Genomic DNA, 15,736 nt, shown 5'->3' on the forward strand with positions numbered 1-15,736 from the left:
TGTAAACTAAAAACTCACGACTAATACGTGGATTTGATATTGTTTCTGAATGTCTTAGCATGAAAAGCAAACTTTTTTTTATCCGTCATTTCAAAACCAACTGGTATAACATTAGACGCAGTTACATCTTATAGTTGATATTGCATTTTAGTTTTGAGTATTCATTCTGTTTCATTGCCATACATGCTCTTTAAAGTAACTTGTCCATAAGTATATGGTTATAAAGTTGTTTTTATTTTTTCTTTTCTCCCGTTATGTGGAATGTATTTCTTGTGAGGTAAGGTGAATAGTAAGCAAAAGGGACATTTCTGCATCTCCCAGGCCAAATCCCTGCTTACCCTGAATCATTGTCTTCTCTTCGCTTGCTATTGCAATTCCAATTATTCTGAGTTTGCTTTCTAACCTATTAACTGCCACAGGATTTACTTAATATTGCTTTTTAGCTCCAGGCACACAGTATTATAACTAAGACTACTATTTCTTACAGTCTTATTAATAATAAATTAATAGCTTTGTTGCTAATGACTAAATAAAATTAACATTTTTGTATCTTTTAAATAAATTTAAAATTTTATCAAAGTGATATCAAACTAATGGCCCAAATCAAACAGATGTCAGGAAATTACATGTTCATGCAGTTCTATTATAGCTAGGTATTTCCATTTCAGATACCAAATTCTATTCTGATGTACTTAAATAAATATATATATATAAAATTAACATTAAATGGAAGCATAAGTGTGTACTTTGTCCTACATGTTTGTGGATGTTCTACACTTGATCTACTAATTGTCGTTGACAGTTACATAATCCGTTCACTGTGTATGTACCCATTCATAAGTATATTTTTCACTTTGCTTTTTAATATACTCAAGGAGTTCAGTAACAGAAGGCATGCTAAAAGCTCCCTCCAAAAAAGTAAAGTTTCATGTAAGACGATGTACTTTAGGAGTTCTCTGATTTAGTTGAAGATTTCATTTTGTTTTCTATCTCGCCTCAAATTTTATGAGTTTTAATTTTTCAGTGTAAAAGGCTTTTGTTTATGACCTTTGTATTCTGATTTTGAAGTATAAGAAAATACATAATACCTTTTTTTAAAGGTCATATGCTAAGCGTTTAAAAAATTCGCTCTAGGTCAATAATATACCATTTCATTTTAAGTATAGTTATTAATATTTTTGTAAAAATGAAATTATCTGATTTCAAACATATATTTATTAAAAAGAATGTTATTTAGCCAGAGCAAATTGTCGCAAATGAGTTTTAAACCTCTAGGAAGAGGGACTTAAGTGGCAGAACTGATACTTTTGGTGTGAATGAACATGTAATAACAATCTGTGAGCTGATGTCTAAAGACTTGAAATCAACTTTCTGGATTACAAAAGCATAGTCCAGTTAAAGTTCCAGTATCCTTTTCACAGCCAACAGTGAAATAAAGTCCAGTAATATAAGTGGCAAAGTGTCCAATTATATTCAATGAACTAAATAAGAATTTAGTTCTAAATTTGATGTGGCAAGATTAAGAAAAGTGATACTGTATTTCAATGTCCTGTAAGCTCGCGCTCATCAATGTGACCTTGATAACTTGGCATATGTTGGCCATAAATCAGTAAAGGTGGTAGAAGGAAACAATAACCTGTTTTGTTGCCTGGCTATCGGTTTCTATGGATAACTCACTAAACTGATTTTACTCTCGTTTTGCAGCAGCCAAGAGTTTGTTGAAGAAACCAGATGGAGTAAAGGTAAGTTAAACAGGTGCTCCTAAACTCATTTCTGACTTTCAGATGCTGGATTATTTTTAAATGTTAAATATAAATTCTAAGTCATTGCAGCTTATACTTTTTATAGTTCCTGATAAAGGATGCAGGTTGAAATATAAAATAATTTAATATACAGGAATGACTAATATTTATACCAAGAAAAGCTGCATTTTTTCTACTTATTATATATTAAATAATCATGACAAAATAAGACTTTATATGGAGTTACTATAGAAACTGAACGTCTAAATCCTCTCTGTTTTACTACATCCTCAAACTGTCATGGTGACCTGAAAATCCCTGAAAACCAAATGCTTTTCCAAATAGTTATGCTATGTTCTTGAAGGCTGCTGAAATTTATAGCCCACGGGGGGTGGGGGGAAAATCAAATCATTGAGTCTAGGAAATCAAAATTCAAATGACTATATTTCTCTGCTTGGGCAGTTTTTATAAAGGTCTTAATTGTTCCTGTTCTTCTATCATAACGTATTGAGACAGACTTAACATGAATATCCTGAACAAATATTAGAAATATTTTCCAAGAAAGATAATGGCAGAATATTTTTACTTTCTTGGATTTCTAAACAAAATAATACAACTTACTTTCTACTGATTCTGTTTTGTTTCATAGGAATTTACCTTTGATTGAATATAACCTTATACATGCATTATGTTTGTTATCTTTCCAGAGTATTACCTCGATGTTTTATTTCTTTAATCCTTTTCTTTCTCTTCCAATGGCAGACACCTACATTCCTCATGAACACTTCAACGTTCTTGGGAATTAATTAATTTTCTAACGTTTGAACTTGACCCAAAGTCAAGTGGTCAGTTCATTTTGAATATATAACTTAGAAAATCATCTGTCACTTCTTATGTTCATGCCCAGTCATTTCTTCAGCACCTGTCTGTGTGTGATTTGGGAATTTCCAGAGCTATGGTGACCATGCACTTGTGATTCCCGTTAGGTTGGCATTTACCTTTGATTAATTCCTTTCCTCAACCTGTAATATTCTCTTCCTTCTGCTTAGTTTATTCAACTTAAAGTTCAGTAATGACTGTTGATGTCTGCTTTTTTCCCAATGTAACATTGGTGGAAATGTGATATTTAAAATTTTCCAAATGTTTTATTCCCCTGTGTTTTTCTCTATTATTTGGTGATGCAGAGCTCACAGTTTCTATTGAGACATTTATTTTCACTACTATCCTTATATAGAAAGAAACATTTCCAGAACTTTTTTCTTCCAGTCAACTTATAGTTCACCTTTAAAGACAAAATTATTCTGTGCTCCATGCTTTGATACTTTAAAAATTCAACCGGTCATATTTTTTTTCTTTTCCTTTCTCTTTGACTGGTCAATTCAGAAAAGGAAGTCCAGTTCGAGTGTTCAGATGATGGTGAGGATCTCTATCTGCCAGATTTCTCCTCCTGTGAAAATTCACACTTAGGAATAGAACAGTCTTATTTGCCTAAGTTAGTGTAAGTGGAGAAAGTATAGGATCATTACAGGTTAATGTTAATTAACTATCAAACACAGTGCCCATGTTCAAATATTATTGTTTTTCTTTGAAACGGAATTTTTGAAATATGTAAAAAGTTTATACCGTCATCCATATGCTATTTAAAAAGTGCAATTTTCTCCTAAAACTGAAGAAACCATGACATAATTAATGTCTATAATTATTGTGAAAAGTGAAGGAACACTATAGGATTATTTTTAAATGGTGATCATGATTACTAAAATAGGAGTGATTCTTAGTTCAGATAAACCAGAATGCATCCACCATGGAGTTTTATAAATTGTGTGAAAGTGATCTTACAAGGATTCATCCAAGTTAAGCACCTTTGGAAAAAATATTTATTAACCTTAAAACTGAATGAACTCAACACCTGAAAAATAAGAATATCTTGCCCATGCCTTGTAAGCATAGTTCAGTGCATCATTTAAATATCTGGTTTCATTTAATTTTTTTAAATAAAAATACTCTGCTTCCATAACATAAAATAAATACATTTCACAAACAAAAGTGCCAGAGCTCTTGTATATTTAAAAGACAGCTGTGGTTGAGCCCATACTTGATATTTGACTCTTTAAAAGGAAGTCCTCCTAGCCTTTTACCTAGAAATTCTCCTATTATTTTAAATTAATCAATATTACAAATACCTTCAAAAGATTTTCTACAGTAAAAAATCATTAAGCTAATCTTTAACAAAAAAGTTTTTAACTGTACATTTAAACACAAGTAAAAGTGGTGGTTGAGGGACATATTCATTTAATTCATATTTGCCGTGCCTGACAATAAAGGATGGCTCATCCAGACAGAATGGCCTTCATTTGGAAGAGACGACAGTGTGTGTATGCTGTGTATCTGTGAGTGAACGTGTGTGTGAATGTGTGTGTTGATGTGTGTGCGCTTACACGGATAAGTTTGTGTGCATAGGTATGCCCGTGAGACATTTCCACTAAAATAAAGCAGTTCTTGGCAACCACAACCTAGGAAAAAAATCAAGTCTCATATCTCAAAACAGAAAAGATCTCAGTATATTCCTCTTTCATTCTTTGCGATCACTGATACAAACTAAATGGAGTATATTAAATACCTGTGGGCTTTAATCTTAAACACTTCTGATCATTTGATAAGAAGTCAGCTGTGTTTTGCCAAGCACTCTTCCTGAATAGGAAATTATTTGCATGTGTGTCCCTCCTCTTTTCTCATATATTCTGTACTAAAGTGAATACTGAATTTTGACCCTTCTTTAATAAACTCCATTATCTCTTATCTCTTTTTGGCTGTTGCACAAATTTTATGTTAAATTCTGCACACTTCTATTTAAAGAAAAATTTTAAACTATCCACAAAACATAGATTGATGGTCTAATATTTAAAGGGTTTTCCAGTAAAGGGCACCAAGTTTTCTCTCTTTTCTTGCATGTCACAGAGTGCAGTGTTATAGTGTATTTAAATAATACTGGTACCAAATAGTCACACAAATAGGAATGAATAGAAAAGCAAAATATTACATACCCAAGTTAATTTTTTGGACCTTCTGTCTTCCTCTCAGTGTCAGTTTCAATATGATCTGTAGGTATAAAATATGAAAGAAAAGAATTCTTAGAAAGTCTAAACAATTAAATTGGTATAATTGCTTATAAATATTCATTTGGTATTCATTTATTTTATGCAGAATGTTTTTCTCTTTAAGTCCTTAAGTACATTTATACTAAAATTATGGGATGTATTTTTTAGATAATAATATGTAAAGAAAATAACTAGATAATATAGTGCAAGAAAATGAATGTTAATTTATATTTGTTTGATAATCACAATGTCATGCATGAGTTTAAGTGAATGTTGATTATTACTTTTCAGTCTTTGATTCTTTAGTAACCAAACTCAATTGTAGTTTCAAGTTGCCACTTGTCAACAAAGAGTCTTCTCTGGGCCATTACAATACTTATTGACCCTCTGAGTTGTTTTCACAAAGTGGCTTCCATAGTGGTAATGATCTTTCTTTAAGGTCAAAACCAATTATGTTAAAGCAAGGGAATAGTATTACCAAATAGTCTTCAACAATAGCAGTAATTTGACAGAATACATAGTGTTTTCCTCTCAAACAATTGTGAAAAATAAAGTCATTTTGCATCCAGAATATAGTGAAGAGTTCAATTTGCTCATTTATAATTGAAGATGTATTTTTTAAAGGAGACCCAGACTTATCATTTTAAGATATTTTATTATAAAGCCTGCATTTCATCAGAAGACCTAAGTTTTTAATTTGATACCTACGAAACAAAATGATGATGGCTCCCCAGAGAAAGACAGTCTATGTGTGACTTCAGGCTCAAGAATCAAATGAAAAAAGGAATGTATTCATAACAATGAAAATTGGAAGCTGGGAAACAGAATCCAACTTGAAGAGTATGAAAATGTTTACATTTATTTCATACTCTGACACTTGATTTGAGCTCCGTTGAAGCAGCTCTTTGTCTGTTTGCTAAGGTGGCACAGCCAAAGCAGCCAAGTCCGTTTTGTCATTCCACCATCACAGACACAGTCCTAGCCTGGGTGTGACCATCGGAGACTAGAATTGATCATCATTCCTGTCAGTCATCATAGTGTCTTTCACGTTCATCTTCAGTGGCTCTTTATTTTCATGTCTATATCTCCACGTAGACATGCTGTGTATAGAGACATTGGCTACCGAGGGGTTTAAGGCATCTCTTTTTCTATTTTCTGCATACCTACAGATAAACAACAAAGCCAACGTGGTAACCAGCCCCAAAGAAAATATTCCTACCCCGGCGCTGGTATACCTGGACTCTTTGTAACCCTTCTTAAGTTCTTTACTGTTTTTGTTGTTTCTCTCATTTGCTTTCACTATATAGATACATACATTTTTTATTTTTATTTTTTTGGATTTTGTTCTTGTTTTTGCTTTCTGAGATATGAGAAAAGTTCTTTTCTTTTTGTTAAGGTAGTTGTCAAACAGTGTGTTTCTAACATGAGATGACCTCATTTCATTGTTGACCATTGTACTGATGATAGCTGTGGTCTTCAGTTAAAAGTGTTGCATGCTGCCTTAGAAATGCGCTTTGGTTGCTCTTAGCTCTTCTTTTGATGATAGCTCTAGATATGCAAACAGTGGTTTCTTCCTTTCCTGACGCAACTATTGACATCAAGGAGAGCTAAGAGGATTACTGCTAGACAAAAGTAAATGTGGACCTTATTCAGAGTTCCCGTTTCCCTCTTACTACGACAGCAGGGCTTTGTTAAGACCTCACTTTCTGAGATAAAGAGGCACTGGATAATTTAAAGCTTTTTGTTTGTTGTGTTTTAAATTAAATTATCACTGTTTCACTTTAATCCAAAGAATGAAATTGCATAGCACAGAGCTTTGAATTATCAATGGGAATCAGTTTTGTCCATTTCTATCAAATTCACACTATTAACAACTCAATCAGTTTAACACTTTGAGACCATATTATGTTAAAATTCAAGGTTTGAATACTGGCATTCAATGTTCTTAGTTTCATAATGTTTTCCCCAAATTATTCCATGTTTTGATTTATGAGTTTCAGAAATGTTAATGGTTTTTTACTGTCCTCTGTACTGTTAATTTCAGATGAATGGAAAATGTTAGGGAGATTGTCCCACCAGAGTTAACCAGAAGGCTCAATTTAAAAACATTTAAAGGAAGGACACCTCAAGATAGCAGGTTACTTACTAGCAAAAAAACAGTGTTGATCATACCTCCAGCCAGGGAAGGGAAGAAGGGCAGCAGTAAATATGCTTTCTAAGTACGGCAGCAGTAAATATGCTTTCTAAGTACTGCAGCATAAAGTGTAGTGGAGATGAGATAGTCTAGTGGGCAGAGTGCGTATGATTGAAGAGCATTCTCCATGGGTTGCAGTAACTCCCAGTTGCTGAGACATCATATAATGAAAGTGCCAAGCATGCCGTTGATGTATGGACACTGAATCGTTTTTTACATCAGGTATTTGACTGTTATTTTCCACTTGGGAATATTTCTTCAATTTTCTAGTAGAAAGCAATAGGAAAAATAATATTTTCTTCATGGAAAAACATGACTTTACAAACAAATCTTTCATTTAAGTCTATAAAGCAGAAATTTCTTATATATATATGAATTAACATGGGATTTAACAGCAATGTGTCTCAAATTACAGTGATTATATGATTAGTTCTAGAACCTTCTCAGTGTTTCTCAGAATTTCTTATGGACTTGTGAAATACATTCTTTAGGATAGCCCTTTTTTAAGCGTCGTCCAATGATTCTAGGTTTTCCAAGGGTATTTATCTGTGTATTGTGACACCATGATTCGTTCTCAAATTAATACAGCTGAAAAATATCTTCACAAAGACTTTGAGATCATCTCAAAAAGTTCTAATCTCCAGTGCCCTTGGCCAGTTTTCTATGGGACAGATATTAACAGGCTGTTTGTTAAAGAAGAAAGGAAAGCTCTATCTGGTATAGGACTTTGTGAAACAGCAAGTGCCTCTCTAGGTCTCCAAACTTCAAAGCCTTGTCTGTATGCTGATCACGAATAAGGTCTTTTGCATGCTGCTGCTAGGTACTGAGGTGCTGTATCTCATGGGCTCACCAGGGAGATCTTTCATCAGAGATCTTGTCAGCTGCAACCTCTGACAGTAGTTAACATTGCTTAAGCTCTTGTCACTATTTAGTTGTGTCAGCTGGCGCACTCTGCTCTGTCCCTGCACTAGTTAAGAATGTACTTACCAATGCGAACTGTTTCTTTCTCTATTTTGTTCTCACTCAGGAGCCCCAAACTACTGTAATCCACAACCCTGATGGAAACAAGGTATTCAGAAAGAATCAACATCATCTTGCTTTAATAAGATTACACATCTCATCAAATATTCAAAGCAAAATTAATTCATAGTCTCAAATTAGGAAAGAAAACCCTTACCCTTTTCTACCATACTTTCTTTTGGGCCTAATTTATCTGGAACTATACACATATTTCTTTGAAAACAAAAATGAATGACATCGTGAAAGAGAAATGAATGGTGCAATTAGTCAGTAAAAGTCCAGTTAACAAGTCTATATGTCAAGATGACTGTGTATCTTAAACAATTCCATCTGGTTTTTCCCCCCCATGCCTGTCTGCATTGTACTTTAGATGTGTTCTGCATGAAATTTTAGAATTTCTTGGTATATCATTCCACTATCTTCAAAAAAATCAACTTGAGTTCATAGTTATTTGTTTAAATTTAACGTTGCTTTTGAATTTTATTCATTCTGTTGTCACAGTGTGCTTTTTGTTTTCTTTTAATTCCCTGTTGTTTGTGGTGTTTTTGTTGTTTGACATGGACTTGAGGATAATCAGGGAGTTTCACTTCTTGTGAAGTATGTTTGTTTTTGTTGAATTATATGCATTTCAGTAACAGACATGTAACTGCTTATCCTGAAAGAAGACTATGATGTTTCCTATCCATTGTAAATTGTTTGCATAGCAGGTTAACTAAATAACAGTACTTGTATACATGTCCCTAGGATGAAAGGAGGCAGTTCCCGAACATATTCCATCTTTCTGCTTTATTACTTCTCATCCATTATTATATCTCTAAGGGGAGGGAAAAATACTTCATCAGACTTTTCTCAAATTTTAAGTATAGTCATGGGTCTTACTTTTCCTTACTCTTATCTAGTGTTAAAGTCTTAGAAAACACATTTCCTCTGGTCTAACATTTAGTTGGTCAATATTAAAATCACTAAAGTAAAAAAACATGAAGTGTTATGTTCCTTAATATGAGATGTATTTTACAGTCATGACACTTAAAATGTTCCAAGTCCCTAAAAGACTTGAGGTAGTCAGGAGCATCACACATGTGAACGATTATTTTCAATATCATTAGCAAGTGAAAGACCAAGCATAGCAGCTGGAGTGGACACTTCGATAATTCTAGCTATGCCATTTGTAAGAGTTGTTGCATGATATTTCCTGCTTACATGAATTAGTTTATTTTTACAGTGCATGGGTTTATCCTCATCTTGAGTTTAAATTTGAGTACTAGGTCACATTAAGAAACGCATGAAGACTCTGCTTTGGTTTGATGTTGTGGAGACTCTGGATATATCTTTAATTAGTCTGTCCCTTTGGATTAAATATTATATATCATAGTTGTATAAATTGATCATTTTTTTGAATATTGAATCTCTAAAAGTACACTGACTAATGTTTGCATCATTTTCCAAAATTTGTTTTCATTGCTGAACACATAGCTATTGATTAGAAGTTTCCAATTTTTTTTGGCAGTAGCCTTTAATCATTCCAAGTAGAAAATTGTGTCTTTCTTATGAACATTACTAAATTTCTTTGCTAGAAATATTTTATTAATACATTATTAATGGAAAAATTTGTCAACCATTTTAAGGAACGTGTCTTAATACTGGCAGTTACAGTGTCCTTTTAACTGTGCTTATTAATCTGCAACTTCCTTTGTAGTTTTACAAAGAAATAGCTTTGTCTTTTCATTATGGGAGCAAGTTTCTTATCAATAAAGCCAGGTTCTAATTTAGAAATGAATGAAAAGAATCTGATTTTTCCTTGAAAGTAAATTATTCCTATAATTCCATTGTACTGATCACAAACATGGAAATTCTTCTTGAAAGCACTTTCACCATATCTCAGCTTCTTCGTCGAATGATTCAATGAAATGCTTTTTCTCTCTACAAAGAAGTCAGGCTGATAAATAGCCTACAAATTTACTGCTCGATATAGTGCCTTTCACAAAGAAGGGACTAATTACTAATTAATTGGGGATAAAAAATGTTGTTTTTTAAGGTTCAAATTCATTAGGCTAATATATTCAACTTCTCATAAATACTTAGAGAAAGCACACCTTATGGGGCACTGTAACACAACACATCCTTACACAGCTCTTAAAATAAGTTGCATACTTTGACTGCTTCTACAAATCACCTTGATTTATCATGCTTCGGGGATTAGGCAACCAGAGTACTCCCTTTTTGAAACGTTTGCAACATTTGACGTTTTATTTCTGTTAAAACCACGTAACATATTTGTACATTTGCATGTCGGCATATGCGCACAGCCTGCTGAAGAATTTTGCATGATATGTATATCACTTGCCAATTTTTTAAGAAAAAGAAAAGTCAAGCTATTCATTGTTTGCAACTTTAAATATGTTTTCTTCTCAACAGGAGTCAACTGAGAGTTCAAATACAACAATTGAGGATGAAGATGTGAAAGGTATGATTAAACCAGAAATAGAAAATCCCAACTCAGAGTTACATATATATCTGAAGAAAAGTATTTGTTTCAAATAACTAATAAGTTTAGGAACTAGGCCTCTTCTGAGACACAAAAATAATTTTCTTTTTATAAGTACATTATTATTTTAATTATACGTACTGATTTTGTCCATTTTTTCTTCACATTATATTCTTTTCTCTGTCTTTAAACTATAGACAACATGTGGTATATTCAAGGACATTGTGATTTTAAACTAGTAATGAATGTTTGGGATCATAATATCAAATTCTAAATATATCAGTCAAAAGGTAATACAAAAGGTATATGTATGTCTAGAAAACAACTTATATTCAAGAATAGGGCATGAGAATAACCATTTTTTAAAACTTTCAGTAGTCTCAACTGGGTTTCAATGAAATTCTGCATTTGGCAGCCTTTTAAACCTAGATTTTCATGCACTTTTCTAATATATTCTTGATCTCCATTCAGTTCATTTGCCCAGGTTCTCTTAGCTCCATATATGAGTCATTGCCAGCATTTCTATCAACATCTTCTCAGTGCCTCTGCACATACATACCAAACACACATTTGCAATCAGTTTTCTTCTTTTTGGTCTCAGGGCTGTTTTTCTTTTTTAACATCTTTGTTGGAGTATAATTGCTTTACAATGGTGTGTTAGTTTCTGCTTTATAACAAATTGAATCAGCTATACATATACATATATCCCCATATCTCCTCCCTCTTGTGTCTCGCTCCCACCCTCCCTATCCCACCCCTCTAGGTGGTCACAAAGCACCGAGCTGATCTCCCTGTGCTATGCGACTGCTTCCCACTAGCTATCTATTTTACATTTGGTAGTATATATAAGTCCATGCCCCTCTCTCACTCAGGGCTGTTTTAGAAGTGTTAATTTTGCTGCAATTGTTTATGCAGTTTTGTATTCTTATTTTTTTAATTTAGTATACGTAACTACAATTCCTACAGGCCACTTGTCTAGAAGCCATTCCAGAAAAAGAATGGTAAAAACAGGGATATTTAAAACAGAAGTATTAAAGGAAAAGAAGTATAAAACACATTCAGAGAAATGATCCATCAGATAATTAAACATTATCTGGAAAGATTATTACCTAATAGTATCCCCATAGGCTTTAATTCTGTAGGTAGCATTAGTAAGATATAATTTTGAAAAATTGTATTCATGTTATAGAATAAAGAACCTGGAAATTCTCAGGTCAAGGAGACATATAGGCTATTTAAGAAATAAAAATGACTATAGACCACAAGTTGCTAGTCACCTCGGCTGACTTCTTCCTCTTTGGTCATACAGAACAGCTGACACTTAAAATGTCTCTATTTAGATTACTAGCGCACTGACCTAACTTTGCTAGAGGTAGTCAGTCATTATTTACAGTGGAAAGGTGGATAACTGTGTCGAGGATTTTATTTAGTAGATCTATTTTTTTTTAATTAATTTATTTTATTTTTGGCTGTGTTGGGTCTTCATTGCTGTATGCGGGCTTTTCTCTAGTTGCGGCGAGCGGGGGCTACTCTTTGTTGCGGTGCGCAGGCTTCTCATTGCGGTGGCTTCTCTTGTTGTGGAGCACGGGCTCTAGGCGCGAGAGCTTCAGTAGTTGTGGCACGTGGGCTCAGTAGTTGTGGCTTGCGGGCCCTAGAGCGCAGGCTCAGTAGTTGTGGCGCACGGGCCTAGCTGCTCCGCGGCATGTGGGATCTTCCCGGACCAGGGCTTGAACCCGTGTCCCCTGCATTGGCAGGCGGATTCCCAACCACTGCGCCACCAGGGAAGCCCTAGTAGATCTATTCATCTCCCTCTTGCCTCTGAGCTAAAATTTGAACTGAAGTAATTTTATGATTCACTGATGCCAGTCTAATTAAATAAAGAGATTTTTTTTCAACCAAATAAGCAGATGTGCCATTTAGCTTTCCCAGTTATTCAGAAAGCATTATCTTTACAAGTATTTTGGGCTCATTAGCTCTTTCACCCAAACAAAATGTTTATATGACTTTTTACATTCTTCTCCTGAACAGGAATCAAAAAGAAGAAATAACCTGTGCATTATTCACTGGTGAGACTGAATCTTTAAATAACTGAATAAAATTAGGAGAATACTAACACTTCACTGTATGCAAGTCATCCTCTGAGGAATATGTTTATTCTTAGGTGATTACAAGCAGGGTTTTAATAAGTGGTCTTTCTCACCTGAATTGGACTCTTCCGTATACTACATATTGGCTTAGGATGATTGCTATTAATCTGTGTAAATGTCAATATATAAACAGAGTCCCTGACAGTCTCACCTTATAGCTTATATTTATTTGGTGAAATGAAATTATATCAGCACTTCTCAGAAAACAGTTCTTCTCTTGAAATCACAATGATACGGGTTTCATCTCACCGCTGGGATTTCCCAGATTGAGACAGTATTTGTCTTTATAGTTATGCTGAGTCTACACACACCAGATGTTAGAGAAATTAAGTGTAATATTGAGATCAAAAGAAATGTCCAGTTGATAAGTGAGCCCAAAGTGCCTTGGTTCCTTTCCTTAAACTCAATGAATAAATTTTTCAAGTGTCTGCTTTATTTTCCTAGGGTGGATGTGGCCACAGAGTCATATATATATTAGGCCTCATTTGTGTTCTTTTTAAGACCCATACAGCCTTTTGGTGGTTAACCTTTTTAATATTGAATGATATCAGAAAACTTTAAGACTTAGAAGATCCTTTGAAAGATCACCCAGGCCATCATTCTTACTGTAAGACAGGTGGTACATAAAACTGTCATAAATGTTTTTGATACATTTATTATGGTGGTGATAGGCTTGTGTGGGAATCTCTCCATTTATTAGTGCACTGTCTTTCAGAAAGACCCTCGTATATTTATACATTTGAATGATTGTACTCTTTTCTCTTTACCTCAGAGTTTGCCATAGCTCTGAATAGCCTGGTAGGGAATGTGTTTATTGTCCAGCTCTGTTAGAACCCAAAGTTACACATATATCCAACATCTAGGAGCTCACAAAGACCAATCAATTATATCCTCTGACCAAAACCATACCCTCACTACAAAACTATATCCTATCCACAAAATTGCATGTCTTTCTTCGACACACACACTTTCCAACTCTATCCTTTCTATATACAACCTTGTTATCAGGGTGAAACACCACAACTTTTAACATACTCTTAAAGGCGTATTCCCATAGTGCACTCCTCCGTGCAGCCACACGCTCCATTCCTTCCTGCTGGTCGTCCCCCCCTAACACCAGCACCTCGACTGGCATCGTTTCGTGGTGGGGTATGGATCCCTTGAACACCGTATCGCATGCTTCCCCTGCCAGTGTGGTGCACATTCCGTCCCATCCCTGAGGACCAACCTGGCAGGGACAGGGCTACCTCCCCTCCACTGTAAAGAAACACGGGGAGGGGGAATTAAAACATCATGGTGACCTAACCGGAGGAAGAAATGAGGTGAACCAACAACAGGGTACCCTTTTCTGGCCTCTTCTGGAGGAAAAAGGTAGAAAGACTAGCAGCTGTCAGAGGAGGAAGAAAGCAGAAGTTGTAGTAGATTAATGGTCCTTTCCATTCAGTGGAACCTAGAGCACCTAGAGAGCCGGGATTTGGGGAAGACCCATTTTCCTTGAACTCTGCTTATTAGTTTCCATTCAGAATGGCCTTTGGCTTTCAAGAGGCCCCGGTCCCTGTCACCCTTGATTTGTATCTAAGCTGTCTCAGTTTCTTCATTCATTCAGGGAATGTTTACTAAATGTCTACTGTTTGCCTGAGCTCCACATCTTGTCTTTGTGAACTAGTTTTATTCAAGAGCTTTCAACACCTCAGGCAAAACGTTCTTCTGTGTGCTTTATATGAATCATTTTTGCTATCATTTAAGCCATTTCTCACATTTAATTCAATAAATATCAGGAAAACTTACCAAAAAAGTGAGACCCAAGGTAAGTGTATTTCATATCTAAACGTCCTTTTATTTTCTTTTTCTTAAAAACCTTCAGCATTGAGTTATAACCACAACATTTTTCTGCCCCAACTCACAGTCACCCTAAGGGACTTGGCGTTGCTTTACAACTCTTCTTTGTAAAAAGCTTCTGGTCCTGTGTTTTCTTTCTCCAAGGCAACATATTGACTTCCTAGTGTTGACCTTGTGAGCAGCTTCCTAATTTTGTCCTGTACTCAACCCAAATATTATCTCGAACGCTACATCAATAAATTCAGTGTAACAGAGAGATACTAATAGTTTAAAAACAAATAAGCGGGGAGGGGCAAGATGGCGGAAGAGTAAGACGCGGAGATCACCTTCCTCCCCACAGATACATGAGAAATACATCTACACGTGGAACTGCTCCTACAGAACACCCACTGAACGCTGGCAGAAGACGTCAGACCTCCCAAAAGGCAAGAAAATCCCCACGTACTTGGGTAGGGCAAAAGAAAAAAGAAATAACAGAGACAAAAGAATAGGGACGAGACCTGCACCAGTGGGAGGGAGCTGTGAAGGAGGAAAGGTTTCCACACACTAGGAAGCCCCTTCGTGGGCAGAGACTGCGGGTAGCAGAGGGGGGAAGCTTCAGAGCCACGGAGGAGAGCGCAGCCACAGTGGTGCGGAGGGCAAAGCGGAGATTCCCGCACAGAGGAGCGGTGCCGACCAGCACTCACCAGCCCGAGAGGCTTGTCTGCTCAGCCGCCGGGGCGGGCGGGGCCTGGGAGCTGGGGCTCGGGCTTCGGTGCTAGCCGGGAGGGAGTCCGGGAAAAAGACTGCAGCTGCCGAAGAGGCAGGAGAATTTTTCTTGCCTCTTTGTTTCGTGGCGCGCAAGGAGAGGGGATTCAGAGCGCCGCCTAAACGAGCTCCAGAGACGGGCGCGAGCCGCGGCTATCAGCGCGGATCCCACAGCAACAGGGACGCAGAGGGAAAAACGGAGAGATTCCCGCACAGAGGCTTGGCGCCGAGCAGCACTCACCAGCCCGAGAGGCTTGTCTGCTCACCCGCCGGGGCGGGCGGGGGCTGGGAGCTGAGGCGCGGGCTTCGGTCTGATCCCAGGGAGAGGACTGGAGTTGGCTGCGGGAACACAGCCTGAAGGGTCTAGCGCACCACAACTAACCGGGAGGGTGCACGAGAAAAAGTCTGCAGCTGCCGAAGAGGCAGGAGACTTTTTCTTGCCTCTTTGTTTCGCGGCGTGCAAG

At 36.2% G+C, this 15,736-nt stretch overlaps 1 protein-coding gene across 4 annotated transcripts in view; it reads left to right on the forward strand.

Annotated features, from left to right (window-relative positions):
- The window catches only part of CAMK2D (calcium/calmodulin dependent protein kinase II delta), a 290,301-nt gene that overhangs the window by 237,821 nt on the left and 36,744 nt on the right, over nt 1-15,736 (forward strand). For 2 of the 4 annotated variants that reach the window (XM_061192038.1, XM_061192039.1), the window contains exons 13-14: nt 1,705-1,742; nt 10,470-10,518. In XM_061192038.1, coding sequence (XP_061048021.1) covers nt 1,705-1,742; nt 10,470-10,518 — 87 coding nt within the window. Of the gene's footprint in view, nt 1-1,704; nt 1,743-8,061; nt 8,104-10,469; nt 10,519-15,736 lie in introns of all 4 variants that reach the window. The other 2 variants (XM_061192041.1, XM_061192040.1) reach the window with 2 other exon arrangements.

This window comes from Eubalaena glacialis, chromosome 5 (genome assembly GCF_028564815.1).
Source record: "Eubalaena glacialis isolate mEubGla1 chromosome 5, mEubGla1.1.hap2.+ XY, whole genome shotgun sequence".
In the NCBI taxonomy this organism is placed as follows: domain Eukaryota; kingdom Metazoa; phylum Chordata; class Mammalia; order Artiodactyla; family Balaenidae; genus Eubalaena; species Eubalaena glacialis.